This window comes from Patiria miniata, unplaced genomic scaffold (assembly GCF_015706575.1).
Source record: "Patiria miniata isolate m_02_andy unplaced genomic scaffold, ASM1570657v1 HiC_scaffold_7, whole genome shotgun sequence".
In the NCBI taxonomy this organism is placed as follows: Eukaryota; Metazoa; Echinodermata; class Asteroidea; order Valvatida; family Asterinidae; genus Patiria; species Patiria miniata.
Window position 1 is genome coordinate 48,410,206 of NW_024037074.1, and position 18,296 is coordinate 48,428,501.

At 42.1% G+C, this 18,296-nt stretch overlaps 1 protein-coding gene across 1 annotated transcript; it reads left to right on the forward strand.

Moving 5' to 3' along the window:
* Positions 1-595: 595 nt before the first annotated feature.
* Positions 596-2,809, forward strand: LOC119745248. Its single transcript, XM_038221472.1, has 3 exons — positions 596-1,021; positions 1,231-1,706; positions 1,957-2,809. Exons 1-3 carry the CDS (start codon positions 596-598, stop codon positions 2,807-2,809), a joined length of 1,755 nt encoding a protein of 584 aa, XP_038077400.1.
* Positions 2,810-18,296: the final 15,487 nt, after the last annotated feature.

Genomic DNA, 18,296 nt, shown 5'->3' on the forward strand with positions numbered 1-18,296 from the left:
ACGCCCCCACACTAACCAGCAGCGAAGAAGTGAAGGAAACCTACAAGGATCTCGATCACCTTGTGAAGGCCACCCCCTCTGGAGACAAACTCATCCTGCTGGGCGACTTTAATGCCAGAGTCGGCACTGACTACAGAAATTGGAAAGGCGTGCTGGGCCCACATGGCATTAAGAAAACGAACACCAACGGCATGCTGCTCCTGAGCCTCTGTGCAAAGAACGACCTGACCATCACAAACACCCTCTTCAGGCAAGCAGACAAGTACAAAACAACTTGGATGCATCCGAGGTCTAAACAGTGGCACCTGATTGACTATGCTATCTGCCGCAGGCGGGACGCCCGAGACTTCAGAACCAAAGGGCCATGCGAGGAGCCGGGTGCTGGACCGACCTCCGCCTGGTTAGGTCGATCCTCACGCTGCACATCGCCCCCAACCATCAGAAGAAGCCCAAGCTCGTCAGGCCGTCCTTCAACACGGATTAGCTGAGACATCCTGATCTGCGCGACCACTTTGCGACCAGTCTGGACGACAAGCTGACCTCCCATGGACCTCTGACTGGAAGCGCAACACAACAGTGGGACCAGTTCAGAACGATGATGAAGGAGACAGCCCAGTCAACACTCGGACCAAAGAAGAGAGTCCACCAGGACTGGTTTGATGAGAATGATAAGGCCATCGCCCAGCTCCTTGACGACAAGCGGAAAGCATTCATGGCGTGGCAGAACGACATGTCCTCCACCTCCAAAAGGAACTGCTTCAAGCAGCTCCAGAGTCAAGCTCAAGCTGCGCTCCGCTGTATGCAGGATGAGTGGTTGGAGAAAAAGGCAGATGAAGTCCAGCTCTACGCCGACACCAAGAACTCTAAGATGTTCTTCAGCTCCATCAAGGCAGTGTATGGACCATCCAAACCAAGCACCACCCCTCTCCTGTCAGCAAATGGAACACTGCTGAAGGAGAAGAGCGCCATCAACAAGAGGTGGAGGGAACACTTCAGCACCCTCCTCAACAGACCATCCACTGTCAGTGCAGATGCCCTGAACCAGATCCCCCAGAGGCCCACAATCAATGCCCCAACTTCCCTCCCACCCTGCAAGAGGTCAAGAAAGCCATCAGCCAGACCAGCTCGGGAAAAGCTCCTGGGATGGATGGGATTCCCGCAGAAATCTTCAAGACAGTGGGGCCAGTGGCGCTTGAAACCTTCCATAGTATTCTCCTTGGCATCTGAGAGGAAGAGGACATGCCCCAGGAGTTCAGGGATGCCACTATTGTCTCCCTCTTCAAGAACAAAGGCAGCAAATCTGACTGTGGCAACTTCAGAGGCATATCTCTCCTATCTATCGCTGGGAAGGTCTTGGCACGCATCATCCTCAATCGCCTGGTCACCGCCATCTCAGAGGAGAACCTGCCAGAGGCACAGTGTGGCTTCCGCCCAGGCCGCAGTACTATTGACATGATTTTCGCAGTCCATCAGGTGCAAGAAAAATGCAAGGAACAGAATATGGACCTGTATGCAGTCTTCATCGACCTGACCAAGGCTTTCGATACTGTCAACAGAGAGGCCTTGTTGATAATCCTTGGAAAATTTGGCTGTCCGAGGAAATTTGTGAGCTTGATCCGCCTGTTTTATGACAACATGACTGGCCTAGTACTTTCTGGCGGAGAGGCGTCTGAGAAGTTTGAAATCTCTAATGGCGTGAAGCAAGGGTGCGTTCTCGCCCTGTGTTCTTCAATCTCTTTTTCACCTGTGTCCTCAGCCACGCTGTCCGAGACATCAAGGACGGTGTATACATGAAGTACAGACTGGATGGGTCGCTCTTTGACCTACGTTGCCTGACAGCAAAAACAAAGACATTGAGAGGATCATATTAGAGGCCCTCTAACATAACGAGCCCGCCCTTCAGCTGATTGTTGACAAATTCGCTGAGGCATCCCGCCTGTTTGGCCTCACCATCAGCCTTGGCAAAACAGAGGTCCTGTTCCAGTCCACCCTGTTATCTGTGGCTTCCCGCCCCTCCATCTCCATCGAGGGAACAGAACTGAAGACTGTAGATGACTTCAAATACCTCGGCAGTGTCATTTCCAGCGATGGCTCCCTTGACAAAGAGATCAACGCGAGGATCTGCAAGGCAAGCCAAGCTCTCGGCAGACTGAGATCTTGTGTGTTGAAACAGCACAACATCCGGCAGACCACCAAACTGAAGGTGTACAAGACAGTTGCCCTCACCAGCCTCCTTTATGGATGTGAGACCTGGACCTTGTACAGGAGGCACATCAAACAGCTGGAACGCTTCCACGTACGCAGGCTGAGGTCAATCCTCGGCATCCGGTGGCAGGATAGGATCACGAACCTGGAGGTCCTGGACAGGGCAGAGACTACAAGCATCAAAGTTATGATCTTAAAAGCCCAGCTTCGATGGACAGGGCATGTTATCCAAATGGATGACTCCAGAATCCCCAAGCAGATCCTCTATGGCGAACTCTGCTTAGGCAAAAGAAACTGGGGAAGGCCTAAGAAGCGCTTCAAAGACAGTGTCAAGGCCAACATCGTCCATGCTGGAATACCCCCGAAGCAGCTAGAGGAGCGTGCACAGGACCCGGCAGGATGGCGTGCTGTGACAAAACAAGCAACCGACAGCTTTGAAAAAAGCCGCCGAAATAGTGTCATGGAGGCCCGGGAGAGGAGGAAGGCAGCTGCAGCAGCAGTACCCACAGCGCCAGGCCAGTTTCTCTGCTCTCACTGCGGATGCCTATGCAGATCAAGACTGGGACTCCACAGTCATATGAGAGTCCACACCACTTCCAAATGAGAGGCACATAGACAAATTTATCGTCGGACACGACAGACTACCAATAAATAATAATAAAACCACCCACGTGACAGGCTCTTGACCAATTATATCTTGACCAGGTATTTATGAATACTAAATAAAAACCAAACGATAAACCAAAACAAAAAGAGGATATCATGTGATTTTGGCAACTCCTACCTTAGGCGTGGGGTCCCTCACCGCCCAGTTCCCAGACGGTCTGGGCTAAGCCCCGCCCGCTCCGAGAAAGGGATTGGGACTCCCTTCCAAAGTGGGCGGGCTCGGATTAAGAGAACGAAGTACAAGTCTGACTGGTGGGCCCTCTCCTGAACCTAACAAAAGAAGCAATTTGCAAGGCGATAATCCTCACTGCCGGGTAACAAAGACCCGGCAAATCAAAGTGCGCGCCGCCGGTAATCCCTCCCATGGACTGCTATTGTTGGTGACCCATTGCACTCGCAGTCCTATTTGAAAAGCTTGAGTGATCAGTGAACATGAGTTTCAATTAGTTACGCGGTACGTTTTTCTCCCCTTAAATGTATACAAATGTATATGGACTAGCACCGATGAATCCCTGAATCTGACTTTTAAAGCAAACGGGGTTGGTATTTTGTTCAGTATTAAGATCAGAATTCCCCAGTTTGTTCTATCTACGTGCATTTATTTATTTTTCATATAATCATAGCCAGGGCAAACCATAGTTGGCCAGGCGCTGTAATCCTTGAACAATAACTACCACTAATCCGTTGATAACGACCAAGAGAGCCACTCCAGTCAACCAAGCTCACGCTTGAATAAGTCATTCCCACCCGCTTCTCGAGCGTCACGCTTGAATAAAAGAGTGCCCACTATTCATACTGATCGGGGCTACCGAGTGGGCCACTTCATACCGATCGGGGGCCAAGCCCACCCCACCCGCTTCTATTCTCAAACGGGTATCAGACTTTTCTGTTTAAAATGCGTATGAATTAACGTGAATAAGGGGCAAGTGCGGTGTTGTAGTCTAAAATTCAAAAACATCACGTTATTACCACACGCAAAACAATTCATATTCGTCATATGGGGAATACTTTATTTCAAATAATACAGAATGAGGTATTTCGTACATTTGATCAATTCCGAGAATATAATTATCGAACATCGTATTTCGAAAATTCAAAGAAAAAAAATCACAACTTGATCATCTAGCTTTTTAACCATTGTTTATATATAGAACTTTGCAAACTAGGCAGTTGTATCAAGTTTATTTGTCAAATGATTTCATGCAAAAACAAAATACTTGCATTCTATGAAGATAGAAAAGAATAAAATTCCACACCAACCCAACCTGAGTTGGGCGCTGTAATCCTCGAACAATAACCACTAATCTGTTGATAGCAACTATTGTTGTGACCCAGGGGCCCACTCCAGCAGTCAACCGAGCCCCACGCTTGAGTAACCGGGCGGGTACAGTGTTCGAAGCGGGCGGCAGCTTACTGGGCGGGCCGAGCTCGCCCGGTTCTCGAACGGTCCCATTCCGGATCTCATTCCTTAGCTGATCAGGTGAATCTTATAAGGAGAAATGAAAAATATAAAGTTTATTACAGCTGCCAGGTACTTTAAGAAAAGCAACACATGATCGAAAGCCGAGTTCTAAGTGGTCCATTCACCATCACGTTTTATCCACTGGTTTTACTGCTGACTAAGTGCGCATGCAAGGTTTAACGCACAGATTAAATTTGCAGGCGAAGTAGACTATCGCCAGTGTTGTACCCAAGTCATTTTTTTTCATATTACGGGTTGAAAGTCGACTTCCACTTGGTATTGGAAGTTGACTGACTAGTTCCCTCGGCCAGCTCTGGGAGCTAATAAACCTGTGGGAGCTAGTATTGATTACCAACCCTCAAAGCATGTTTCATTTGTATACTGATACATTTGTTTTGTTTGTTCAAGCTCTATTCTGATCACATCTTAGAATTGGAGCCTTTCTCTTCTTTCTTTTGTTTGTTTGTCTGGTTTGTCTTTTAATGAAAACTCTCAAATTGCTTTTCTTCTGAATGGTACATTGAATTTAAAATAATAAATGTCAAACCTAAATCAAATCAATTGATCAATGCTAATCCCATTCTCTCATTCATTCAAATTAGACTACAAGTTGTTTTGCTGAGACTGTGCAGGAGATTGATTTTGCCATACTATGGGCACCATACGTACATGTACATTTGTTCCCACAGAATTGGACTATTCTTCCCATCATACCTCTGCATGATAAATTGCTAGGTTTTTGGGGGTTTGTTTGGTTAGGAGTTGGTTGAGTTCGGGGTGGGTCTGGTTGGTCTGATTTGAAGCCCTTTGTTTATTTTGCTGTTCATGATTTTTATATTTCATCAGGCTGTTGATGCTGACCATAGTGGGTCTATATCTGCAACAGAACTAAGACAAGCCCTGGTCAATGGCAACTGGTCCCACTTTAATGAAGAAACATGCAGGTTGATGATTGGCATGTTTGATAAAGACAGGTTGGTCAACTCAGTGATTATTTTAATGAATTATATCTTGTACTTGTTACATAATTTGTAGTTGTAACAGTTGAAGGAGAAATGCTTTTGTCAGGTTCGTATGCATTGGGTGTTGGAGTGGTATTTGTACTGCAAAGATTAGTGAGTACTTCAATGGACCTTATTCACGAGGTAGCCATTTTTGTCGAGTTCCCTAAATGTATTTCATAAATTGTTAACTGTTGAATGGGATGGCGCCAGACTTTTTATGCATCCTTATTTTGCTTTCATTTTGTTTTTAATCTGGCTTAAAACATTAGGGAATGTTTAATTACAAATGTTAAATTAGTCATTTAAGCAGACTTTAATTAGTTAGTAATGTACTTGCTTTCATTTCTCTTAAGATTTTACCTCACTTTCAATTCAACATGGCTGACTCATGAATAAGGCCCATAGTCCTAATAATAATAATACAAAATATTGATATCGCGCTATACGAAGAACAGAGCGCCTTACAATAACAAAGAGGGGAGAGATGTGAAAATGTACACAATACAAAAAGCAAACTAACAATTACAAACTAACAAAGTAAACAAGCATATCAGGAAGGTTCTGGGAAAAGAAATGTCTTGAGGAGGCATTTAAAGACAGGCAACAAAGCAGCTTCTCTCAGACTTGTGGGGAGCATGTTGCACAGGCGGGGCGCTGCGACTGCAAAGGCACTGTCCCCGGCCTTCCTTTTAGATCTAGGAATGGAAAGCCGGGTCAAGTCTGAGGATGAGCGGAGTCGATGCCTGTGTACATCAGGGACAGTATCGTTATGTAAGTGTATTAAATCAGCAAGGTAAGAGGGAGCTTGAGCATTAAGAATTTTGTAAATGAGTGTGAACATTTTGAAATGAAGTCTTTGTTTAACATGAAGCCAATGCAGCTCTGCCAGCAGGCTACCAGAAGGCTGGTCCCATCCACATGCCCAGACTAGCCGCCTGCCTTATTTTGCAGGCGTTGTAGGCGTTTCAGGTCAAGTTCACGCACTCCAAACAAAGTAGAATTGGCGTAGTCAAGGCGGGAGAGGACCATACTTCTGACAGCATGATGGCAGGCTTCTTGTGTGAGAAATCGGCGGATGTGGCATAGGTTCCGAATGTGAACATTGACAATTCTACAAATATAGCTGACATGATTAGACATGTTCAATGAACAATCCAGGATGATGCCTAAATCTTTAATAGATGTGGAAGTGTGAATAAGGAGATCTTCTAATCTTAACTCAATGTTGGTGATAGAGGGAAGTATGCGATTATTGGCAAATACAAAGAACTCTGTCTTATTCTGGTTGAGTTGCAGCATGTCCTAGTCCTATGCTTTTAGCCAGTTTAGATATTAAAAGTACAACATAGTATCAATTAACAAATAATCTCTTTAACCCTCCCTCTCTCAGTGCCAAAAGGACTATCTGTCAAATCTATCAAGTGATACTTTTTAAACAGTTTTGCAAATTGGGCTCATATTGGTAGAATTGACAGACTGTGGCAATTTTGTCAACTGAAAGTACCATGCCTTGACTGACAGTAATATGGTGGGTTTAAGTACAGCTGAGTGCCTGGCAATGATTGATTTAATTCAGTAACAATGAAGGCACAAAATGTTCACTCATGCATATCACAGCAAAACAAAGGCATTAGAGGGCAATGGCTGCTACGCATAAGGTCTATAGAATTGCAGTACAAGTTATGGCAGTATTCAATGACACCCTGTCTGTCATACCCCAGGGGTTCTGGCAGTTGGTGACCAGTCTGTACAAAAGCTATGGGAGAGGAATCGGGTTTGTTTTTGGACAGCTTGTGACAGCTCTATCAGTAGGAGGTTTAAATTAAAGGCCACAGAAATGATAAAATCTTGCTTAAGTTTACATTGTACTCATATATTGAACTGTTGTAGCACATTGGCTCGCCATCCAGAATAGCTGATGTTTGTGTGAAGACTTTTGGTAAATAAAATGCTGATCGGCAATACGTCTTGAGAAATGCAGCCAAGCTACTGAAAAGGAATCAGTACAAGGGATCATCCATCTTCATCTCTGATGATGTCACAAGCAAAGTCCGGAACTTTGCCATGTATATGGAAAGACGGGCATGGGCAATTTTCGTACAAACCGTGGTCCATCCCAGTCCCACCAGTCTCACATGGGGTAGTTGCTCTTCTCAGTGTGATTAACTTGTTACAAAAAGAGCTATTCGTATTATATGTAATGCCAATTATCATGACAACACTAATCCCCTATTTGTCAACGTCAAGCTCTTACCGTTTAATGACCTTTAATATCTGAATGTGGGTAAACTCATGTATGAATATTCATATACTAGAAGTGTTTCAAAGAAAAATCTTTATGTTTGTTCCAATAGAACTTCAATGTTAAAAAATAGCCTTGTTTAAAACATCTCCAACTTTACCTATATTCGTAAAAAAGCTAAAAACTCAATTCCTCAACTCTTACAATATTTGAAAATTATTATCTTACTCCTGCTTGTTATGTTCTTGTTTGTCCTTGTGGTTTGTCCCTATTCGTTACATGTATTGTAATTTTCTGTCCAAAGGTTGGGGAACAAAAGCTGTGCTTCACCCTACACCTAACGTTCCATTGTGTATTTTGCTGATTCATATTCTAAGGTAGATTCAATTCTTGTTTTTACATGTATTTATAAAAATTAATTTTTATATTATGTTAGAAACAATGTTGATTAAATGTCTAGCAAATTTGAATTGGAAAAAACTATTTAAAAAATATTAAAAAATAATGTTAATAACCACACTAAAACATTTTTTTTAAAGTGAGGCTTGGAACGCAGGCCAATCATAAAATTGTCTGGCACCATCCCATTCAGCAGTTTATAGTTTATCATAAAGATTCAGGGAACAGGATTGAAGATGACTTCCATGTGAATAAGGTCTATTATGGGTGTACAGTTGATTTTGTTTGTAAATTTAGAGGTGCTATACAGGTTTTTTTTCTTCATATGTGTGGTGTTTTTTTTTGGGGGGGGGGGGGAGTGTGGAAAAATACCCCCAAAGCAAGCCTGGAATATTTGTATGCAATAACGTCCCTTCATACAATTGTGTCTACGTATTGAGTTGTCTTCTAGCATGAATTGTGTACATACAACATACAGGCCAACAGGGAATGAGAATCTGAACTGCCACACTGCATATTAACAGACTGAAGATTTTTTGTTTCCCACTAGAAGCAGTGGCGTAGTAAGGTCATATTTATAGGGGGGTGGTAGACGTGAAAAGGATACTTGCCCTATTCTTGCTGAAAGGTAGACAATTTTGTTTTCCACTGGTCACCTGGCAGAAAAGGGGGGGGGGTGGTGCTGGACACCATCTTTCTATGGGGGTGTTGTTCAAACAAGACGATCGTGGGCACTATTGGACAAAATGTGGCACTTTTCAGGGCGGCACAATTGCCAATGTTCACGCGACATTCCTAAAGGGCACTCGTTAAGAAGGCGACTGGTGAAAAAGGGCACTTGTGTAAAAAAAAAAAAGTGCCACTCTTTACAATATATTGAGAGGGGGGGCCGCTGGTGAAAAGGGGTACTTATGTACAAAGGGCACTCTTTAAAAAATAGGGGAGGGGGGGTTTAAATACCGCCCTAAACCCCAGCTGGCTATGTCATGAGAAGGGTATTGTGGTAAAAATTGTTGAAAACACTCAAACTCTCCTATATTCGCACATACATTATTTGGTGAGATTCATGAGCCTTTTGATTATATATACATATATCTTTACATTAGTCATCTTCTCAGAATTAAAAGTGTTTCTTTTCATATTTAAGCATTTTCTTTTCTTATTCTAGAAATGGAACAATAAATTTTAGCGAGTTTGCTGCGCTGTGGAAGTATATCCAAGACTGGAAAAGTTGCTTTGAAAGGTCAGTAATTGATTTTGTAACTATAGAATATAAAGGCAGAATGAGACAACTGTACATTTGTACTTACTCAATATTGTGATTTTAAAGCATATATTGCCATTTTCTTTCCCAACATCATCATCAACATCATCACATATATACAACTCTTTTTGCAGAAATATGGATTGAATATGCACAATTATTTCTTAAATCCACTTGTTTTGGTTATGCCATTAGCTCAAGTAATGCGAGGTACCATTTGACTAAGAACATTTTTGCAAATACTAGCAGAATATACAACATGGTCATTCCTTGCTAAGCCTGAATTTCGCAGAGGTTTTCAGTTGAGTGCCTCAAATCAAAATAAAACATGTTTTAAACATAACCTCATCTTGCAAGCACACAAATGCTAGCTTTCAGCGCTGAGTTGTTTTTGCATCATGGTCTCTTGAAAAGACAGCCGTACATGTACCTCCTTTTACCCATTCTGAGTGGGTCACTGAATTGTAAAGAAAAAATCACACTTCCATTCAGGGTCACTGAATTTGTTTTAAAAAAAACATCGTCACAATTGCATAAGGGCAATTCCACGGTAGCTCACGTTGCATTTGGAGCGGGTCTTCTGTCAACTCTGTGCTGTTATTCTATAAGCCAAAGCAGTTAGGGTGGACTTTTTTCACAGAAATTAAGTGACTAAACGCCAACAAAATGAACTTCTATTGGTTTGGCAATGAGTTTTTTTATTGGCAAGTCACGTTACACAAAAAGGACATGGAAAAATTAAATACCTTACATTTGAGGGTTTTACTCATACTGTGCACTGATGGAAAACTTCTTTTTTTTAGATTTAGTGCCCTTACATCATTAGATTACAAGTCATATTCTACCATTACAATTATCAAAAAATAATCAATTATAAAATCTGAGAGAGGTATATATTGTGGCAACGCACGTTGCGGTCACTCACATTACAGTCCGTCCATCTTTGGTACAGGTTTAAACATTTAAGAAACTTATAATCCGAAAAACTCTTTAGGCATAGATAATAAACCTTTTTCTCTTTCACTAAAAAAACCTCACAATAACACTTGCATTTTGCATGTAAAAACAAGGTTCCAAAATGACTACCTAAAATCCATACTTTACAGGTGAAATACCATTTTTTTGAGAAACAAATAAACTTAACCATATTCCATCTCACTGGCACATCATTTAAATCAAAGTTCTTGTTGTCCCCTTTAATTTGATACCACATTTGGGGTTATGGTACCTATATTTTTAAGATTTTCATAAACTTTCCATTTTTCAGCCATGTTCACATTATCATGGTATTGCCCATAAGATACTTTAATTTAAAAGGGTGCACAGGAAATGATATCCAATATGTAATATTCTTATTTCCTAATTCGCAAGCTCAAACGGAAATAAATTATTTCCTATTGCGCCTGTCATCCCTCACTGTAAGAAAACATGTTAAATACACATATATATGGGGAGCACGGTTCTTCGATGAGCAGCCGACGGAGTCCGTGAACTTACAACGTACTAACAATTTTTCTAACTCACCGTGAGTCTCGACCAACATCGATTATATAATATCGCATTGTTTACTCTTACCTCACCTTCTTGTGACTTTCATCACAAAAAGTTAAAAGACCTTAAGTGTATTTTGTCTGTGTGTGATAATTAAACACCACTTCTGGAAAGGTGTCCTCGGAACCTCGCAACTGCTTTTTCTTGGAGAAAAGTAAGGACGTCTGTATCGGCTGTGGTGAAAACCGTCAATGGCTGCCTGCACGCCTTGCTGCTGCACAGCTCCACTCAAGCAGAACACTTCCTCATCTGCATAAGAAAGAACACTCCCAGCCGAGTACTCCCTGCTATTCAATAGGAAAATACAGTTCTGCCAAAAGTATGCCATCAGGAGTCCATTTAAAATGATTTCAGATTAAACAAATATAAGAAATATCCTGACAGATCACCACCAGTGTTGTAGTCAAGACCAGGAAGTCTGAGACCAAGACCAAGACTGAGACCGACAGTCCGAGACCAAGACCAAGACCAGGCCGAAAAAAGCAGTCCAAGACCAAGACCAAGACCAGGCCGAAAAAAGCAGTCCAAGACCGAGACCGACAGTCTGAGACCAAGACCAAGACCGGATTTATAAATAAACACATGTAAATCATCTTTGTATAAGTTATGTTATTGTATTAAGGGCCTATGCACAAACAAAACAAAACAGACAAAAATTAAATAAAGAATTGAATAAATCAAGAAAGGAATATGAAATTGAATGAAGGCTCACATTACTGAACCAACTACAACTTTAAAGAGGTTGTGGAATGCTCGAAGACATTTCCGTCATTTTTTGGGTATATGTAGCCTAAGGTGTGATGAAATAAAAACGACCAATGTGTCTGTCATGAAATGAGTACAAAAGGTACTTTTTTGAGAGCTGTTTTTCAGGTCCTGTTTCGACCTGAACGTGCAATTTGTGTAAAAAGCGTCGTTGGGGGCAGCAAACAAAACATAGTAAATCGTGACATAATAAACAGGACTCCGGATGCAGCGTAGTATAAACAAGTCCTGTTTATTATGTCACGATTTTTCTCATTTTACGAAGAACCCGACGACTGTTGATTTCAATTATGCGCTCGCCGACCAACAAATTACTTGATGAATTTCAGTTTTATAAACATATAAACGCACACTACAAAAGAATGGGGCTTTGTCATTATGATATATATATGGGTCAACTCTACGATAAAAAAAATATAAAAAACAAAACGACTTTCAGCATTCCACAACCTCTTTAATAACAATAGTACTTCCAGTGTTAAAGGGAATGTACAACATTTGCTTTTGCTGCAATTTTCAGAAATAAATGGATTTGGAGGATTAGTATGTTACAGCAAATATTGTTACACTGACTTGTTTCACGTTTTGGGTTCGTAGATGCTAGAAAAAAAGGGGAAAAAAAATCATATTCTTGTAGTCTGGTTCCCTGACCCTACTAAAGATGAAAGGGAGCAATTTATAGACTTTGGGGAATTGTCAAATCAGAGAATCAGTCTAGCAGGCTTGTAGTCTTCACAGGTGTGTAATCAATTGCAAAGAAAATGCAGACGAACTAAATATGAAAAATTAGGATTACTTTTTGAAAAAAGCCAGTTTTCTCCAACACTGGTCGGCCAACCAGCGTTGGAAAAATACAGTTTTTCTTGGAAATGTCAGCACACCAGGAGCCACAACTTTACAGGATGATTTAGACTGTCAGTCCCTAACAATCCAGTTAGGTATTTCGTGATAATTTGATAATTTCGTGTTTTGATGTTTGCAAATGTTGTATCTTCCTTTTAAATTGGGCCAAAATGCACATAAAAACAAATGCATATTGAAAATCAATCATGAAACACAGATTTGTGTTGTTTGGACAGTTTTGGACACTACCGGTAATTTAGCTTTATTAGACTTTTAAAGAAATTGAAACAAACATGTCATAGACATTAGACAATAACAATAACAACCACGCAAGGAAGAAAACCTAGCTAGGCCTACATAGGGTGATGACGCCGCACATATTTGATGAAGGCAGACGTTGTCCCTGCCTTATCGCTGATAGTGAGGTACCTTAGTGACAAAAATACCAAGGATCGTGACACGGTGGACAAAAGCACCATTTTTTCACCAAAGCATCTCCATGGTATACCTTTTCGAAAAAAAGACGGATGCAAAAAATTGGATGATGGGAAGGGCATGTATGACGTCATTATGACGTCATCAGCTAATTATTACATGAAAAACATATAAATTGATAATATCTTCAGAACGACAAGCATCACAACAACAAATGTGGTATCATATTAAAGGGAACAACAAGATCTTTCATTTGAGTGGTATGTCAGTGGGATGAAATGTAGTACAGGGTGTTTTTTTGCCAAAAATCCCTTTTTTGGTAAAAAAAAAAAACAAAATTGGTGCTCAAATCAAGGATTTGGGGTTATCATTTTGGCACCTTGTTTTAACATGCAAACCGTAAGTGGTATTGTGAGTTTTGGTTCTTAAGTCAGAGAGAATGGTTCAAATACTATGCCAAGAGAGTTTTCGTAATTGATTATTGGTATCTTAAATGTTTAAACTTATTCCAAAGATAGGCGGACAAAAAAATGTAACATAAGTTACAGTCTGGTGCCCATCCCAGTGTATCTAAGTTACAGATTCATCACATGTCTCGTTGTCGAGCTTGGAGGGGTTGGGCAATCTGCCGGGTGCATCTGCGATCACCATCATAGCACCAGGTTTGTAGACATCGTCGAAGTTGTATCCTTGTAGCTTAAGACGCTGCAAGCGGTGTGGTGTATTGGCTAGGATTTTGCGCCAGATCGTAACCAATGGTTTTAATGGTCAGTGACAACAATGAAGTTGGAGCCGAATGAAGTTGCAGCAGTGTCACAGCTTCCCTCTCGATATTCGAGAATATGCTCTGGGAAGAGGATCTATAGGATCTTTGAGGAAAATGCGATGGATTTACCTTCCTGGGTGTTGCCCAATCCTCTTTCAGATGCATCTACTTTGAGGATGGTTTCTATACCAGTGTGTCGGAGAATCGTAGCCAGGACTGAGTTGAGATGGAGTGTTCAAGGGTTGTAAAAGAAGCTTGATGGTCCTCTTCCCAGAGAAATGGTACATCTTTTCGAAGAAGATCGCTGAAGGGAGCAACTTTGTCTGCGCAATTTGGGGTGTAGTGTGAGACATTGTTGACTATGCTAAGGAACCAGCAGTTTCCATCAGGGTGATGAGACATTCGGCCGTTCGTCATGCTCTTCAAGGGAGACCGAATACTGCAATGTCGTCGCGGTGATTGTTCCAACGCATCAAGCCATCTAGCTTATTTTGCCATCAATATTTTTTGGGACTATTATCTTGGCTTACTGATAAGCCGATGAATGGGCGACGAAAGCTGTTAACTACCTAATTGTACATGTATGTTGTCAGTTTTTCAGACTGCCCTAGATGAGCAGACCAATACCCTGCTTTTGACGTCTAGCTTGGAGGAGAACCTTTCCAGTGCAAATTCTGGCTTGAGCTCCTCAAGAGTGGGGATCTTTAGAAAACATTATGTGTTTAGCTGCTTGGGATCCGGACACATCCTGAACGGGCCGTCATTTTTGGCAGTTGCTGTGATAGAGCTGCACCCGTCCGTGTGATGGGAGACTTTTTGTATGACCCAGCCTTTCTCAGTCTTTTTCAGCTCGGCCTGCGGTTTTGGTTTGACATGAAAGCTGCACCTATGTGGCGGATTTGTGTGGAACTGAGTATCTGGCTTGAGGCGTAGGAGAGCGCATATCTAAGTCGTCGAAAGTATCACACTGCGTTGGGAGCCGGTCCTTCAGGTCTTGTATGTCTCTCACCGGAGTGGTAGTGGTCAACCCTTTGGTTCCTGTGGGGGCCTGAGGCTTTGGGGTCAGTGTGCCAGTGTAGATTTTGACCAAGTGTAGGGTGCAGCTCGTAGGGTACGTGCGGCTCGTATAGTAGGGAGCCCATTGATAGCTGGTCCTTCTCACGTTGCCAGTCATTCTGCTGGTATACCCATAAGGTATATCGAACCATGGCTGATGATTCCGGAAACATTATATGCCTTCATTGGGAGGGTTGGTTTCTCCAATTGTCTCTCCGTATTTTTGACGCATCAACGAACTGGTAAGGTATTTGCACTCGAGTTTGTGTTAACCTCGTTGCAGACATGTTGCTAGAGATGATCCGGACAGATCACATCCAGTGTTCGGCGGTGCTAAGCTGTTGTGCACATCATATGTCCGATGCTGATAAGGTAATGGAGTTGAATGTTTTTGATGACTTGGAGACATCCAATCTTCTGCAGTAGCCTGAAGAGGCCTTTTCTACTGACGAAGGTCAAAGGGCTTCATCGGCTAGGTCGGCGGTCAGTACATCGGTCGTCGCTGCTCTCGGCACTTCTCCACGAAGTGCCGTAAGTCGAAGACAATGGAGAAGATAATGTCGATCTTTAATCTTTCAGCTCTGAATCCGCACTGCCTCTCAGGGTATATGCGCTCAGCTAGCAGCTGCGATCTGTTCAGCACTACAAGGGCGAAGGCCTTCTTAACGATACCGAGGAGGGAAATTCCTCGTGTTGTACAGATCTGGGATTGACGTCCTGGCGATGTTTGAAGTATGGGCGTCTTTTTTTGCCTTGAGCGGTGGATCTGTTTATTTGGGAGTGGTCTGTATAACAGTCAGCGCTGCGTGTGATGAGAACGCAGTTTCGTGAGGGTCTTCCTGTGATGATGAGATGAAACTGAAGCCATTGACGGGATCTGAGGTGCTTCTGCAGCCTCTGCCCATTCTCAGTAAGCTCGCCAACGCCAACGTGAGCGATGCAGCTGGGCCAGGAGTTGTGGTCAGATCCCACTCGGGCGTTGAATTCGCCAAGGAGGTACAGTTGTTCTATGACAAGGATACCTCTGATGGTGGTGTTGAGTTCCTCGTAGAACTGGTCCTTAGAATGTTATTGGAAGATGATAATGTTGAGACGCTGTGCTATGCAATGGAGTACTTCAGTGGAGATAGGGCTGCTCATTTCTCCATTTCACCCACAGCACATCCTAACCGATTTGACCCCAAATGAATTAGGCTTACTCCTGACTTATTCTGATTGTTTATGGGCAATTCCACGACAATTTTACATTTTCAGGCACTTTGAGACGCAAAAAAGGAGTCTCACCACTAAATGCATTGGTTTCAACAATCAGATAGTCAATTTGAACATAATGAATACAAAGTGGTAAGCTTTTATTTTTGGGCTATTGCACAACAGTTTAAGCTTTTTAACTTTCGATATATAAAAAGAACGTAGGCCTATGCATGATTAGTTGGAGGTCTTGATTCAAAAGTCTCCTCAAACTGGACATGCATTGATAAAAGTAATGCATACCATCTATTTGCTGGTATTAGGCCAAAAAAAATGATAGTAAACTGTTCTGCTTCCGGTTTCCCTACCTACCCTATTCTGACAGCCCCTACCCTAATTTGTTTTATGGGAAAAATGAGAAAAAAAAAACCCAAAACAATCAATTTCTCCCTTTCACCCTTGACTACACGCAGACGCCTCCATATATGATTGTACACAAACCAAAAAATCCTTACCTACCAACCTGTTTTCAAATGCCATGTAATGGGAAGCAGAACTATTTTTGGCCCTTATCAAGGTAATACAAGAAATCTTAAGTCCCATTTTGGCCCATACCCTAAAGTGGTGATAACTTTCCTTACGGTAACTGCAGTTTTTCCACCTATCTAAGGAACAAGTGTAAGCATTTAAGATACTAATAATCAATTACAAATAATAATAATCAATTGCCAAATTTCTTTTGGCATAGAATTGGAACCTTTTTCTCTGACTTAAAAACAAAATCTCACAATAACACATACAAGGTGCCAAACAAAAATACATGATTTTAGCAAAAAATCAGGTTTTTTTGACAAAAAAGTGCTTTTTGGCCCCCAAAACCACCCTTTACTACATTCACGCTCCTGGCATACCATCAAATGAAATCTCTTGTTGGTCCCTTTCATTTGATGCGACTTTTGTTGTTGTGATGTTTGTAGTTCAGAAGATATTATCAATTTATATATATTTCATGTAATAATTAGCTGATGACGTCATAATGACGTCATACATGCCCTTCCATCATCCAATTTTTGCGTCCGTCTTTTTTTCGAAAAGGTATACCATGGAGATGCTTTGGTGAAAAAATGGTGCTTTTGTCCACCGTGTCACGATTTTTTCACTAAGGTACCTCACTATGATGCTGGTTCTTTTCGGTCAAAAAACACAAACTGCGACATGTTTTTTTGCCTCCAGTTTTGGCATCAATGTACTCTTTGGGTCCTTGTATGCATACAGTATGATTGCCGAATTGGCAGACATGACTCAAATTAACTCCAACTGTGCGTAAAAAAGAGCAAACTTTCTCGCAACCGAATCAGGCACGCATGCTTCCCACATACATGACATAGCATACAACGTATGTACATATGCTAGAATGGTGCCTTGCCAGTCAAGTTCCAGATACATGTATATCAACAGTGCATACGGGTACCGGTTGCCCTGCAAACCATGCATTCAATGCACGTCTTTTTACTGATGGTAACCAGTGGCAATAATGATTATGTGGCTACGGCTAGTGACCATTATGCGTATAATAAATCATGGGCAAACGCACGAGGTGTCTGCCAAAGCTAGCCGTAGCCAAGTCAAACGTAGTAGTCAGATTAGTACATCAGTGCAGCCGGTACGATGGTCGCTAGCCTTGACCAAGGCTATCAGCTTGTTCCCATACGAGCTTGTTACCGTGTGCGCCGCGACACAGTATACCGTTAGCCTCAACGACCCTTGCGAGTGCTTTATGCACATGTATCTACGCCCCACACACTTCCGCAAACAGCCGTACAGTAAGTCGAGGCGGAGGATAGCCTTGACACAACCGTGTATACTCAATATGATAATTAGTATGCGCTATGGTAAATAGTCTTCTCTCATTGGATAATGGCTGACAAAGAAATGAATATTTATTAAATTGCATAATGCGACCAAAGGTTTATAAACCAGACGGCATAGTGATAACAATAGTTATTGTAAAACACCCCTTAAAATCTTAAATAACAGCAGAATAATATTTATAAAGCTATACATAGTTTGGATCGAAGATGAAATGAAAAGGATGAACAATTAGACTATGGAAGGATTCCTTTCTCCATGATTAGACCTTCAAAAAACGGTGAACGGTATATAAACCCGCACGCCGGCAAAAACGATATCACTGCACACAGAGACCAAGTTGGGGCCGTCCACTGTAGGCACCGACCGGGCTCGCGCCATGCGGTAAGACACGCTGCGCTCTCGGTCAGCGGCAAAAAAAACGCCCACACTATTGAGTTAATCTACCGCTGACTTTTGGGGGGTATTTCTACTAAGCTGTCAAGGGGATATGGGAAAAAAAATTATCTCTCCTTTAGCTTACTTATTCCGTAAGACTGATTTTAACTTGTATGACGACTTATAAGTTATATGTCCAC

What these genes read in the sequence shown, in the direction of transcription:
- LOC119745248 (XM_038221472.1), top strand. Translation starts at nt 596, where the DNA reads ATGATGAAGGAGACAGCCCAGTCAACACTCGGACCAAAGAAGAGAGTC. An exon ending in TCCTCAACAGACCATCCACT is followed by an intron (nt 1,022 to 1,230) that starts GTCAGTGCAGAT and finishes GGCATCTGAGAG; the next exon opens with GAAGAGGACATGCCCCAGGA. An exon ending in TCTAATGGCGTGAAGCAAGG is followed by an intron (nt 1,707 to 1,956) that starts GTGCGTTCTCGC and finishes CCTCACCATCAG; the next exon opens with CCTTGGCAAAACAGAGGTCC.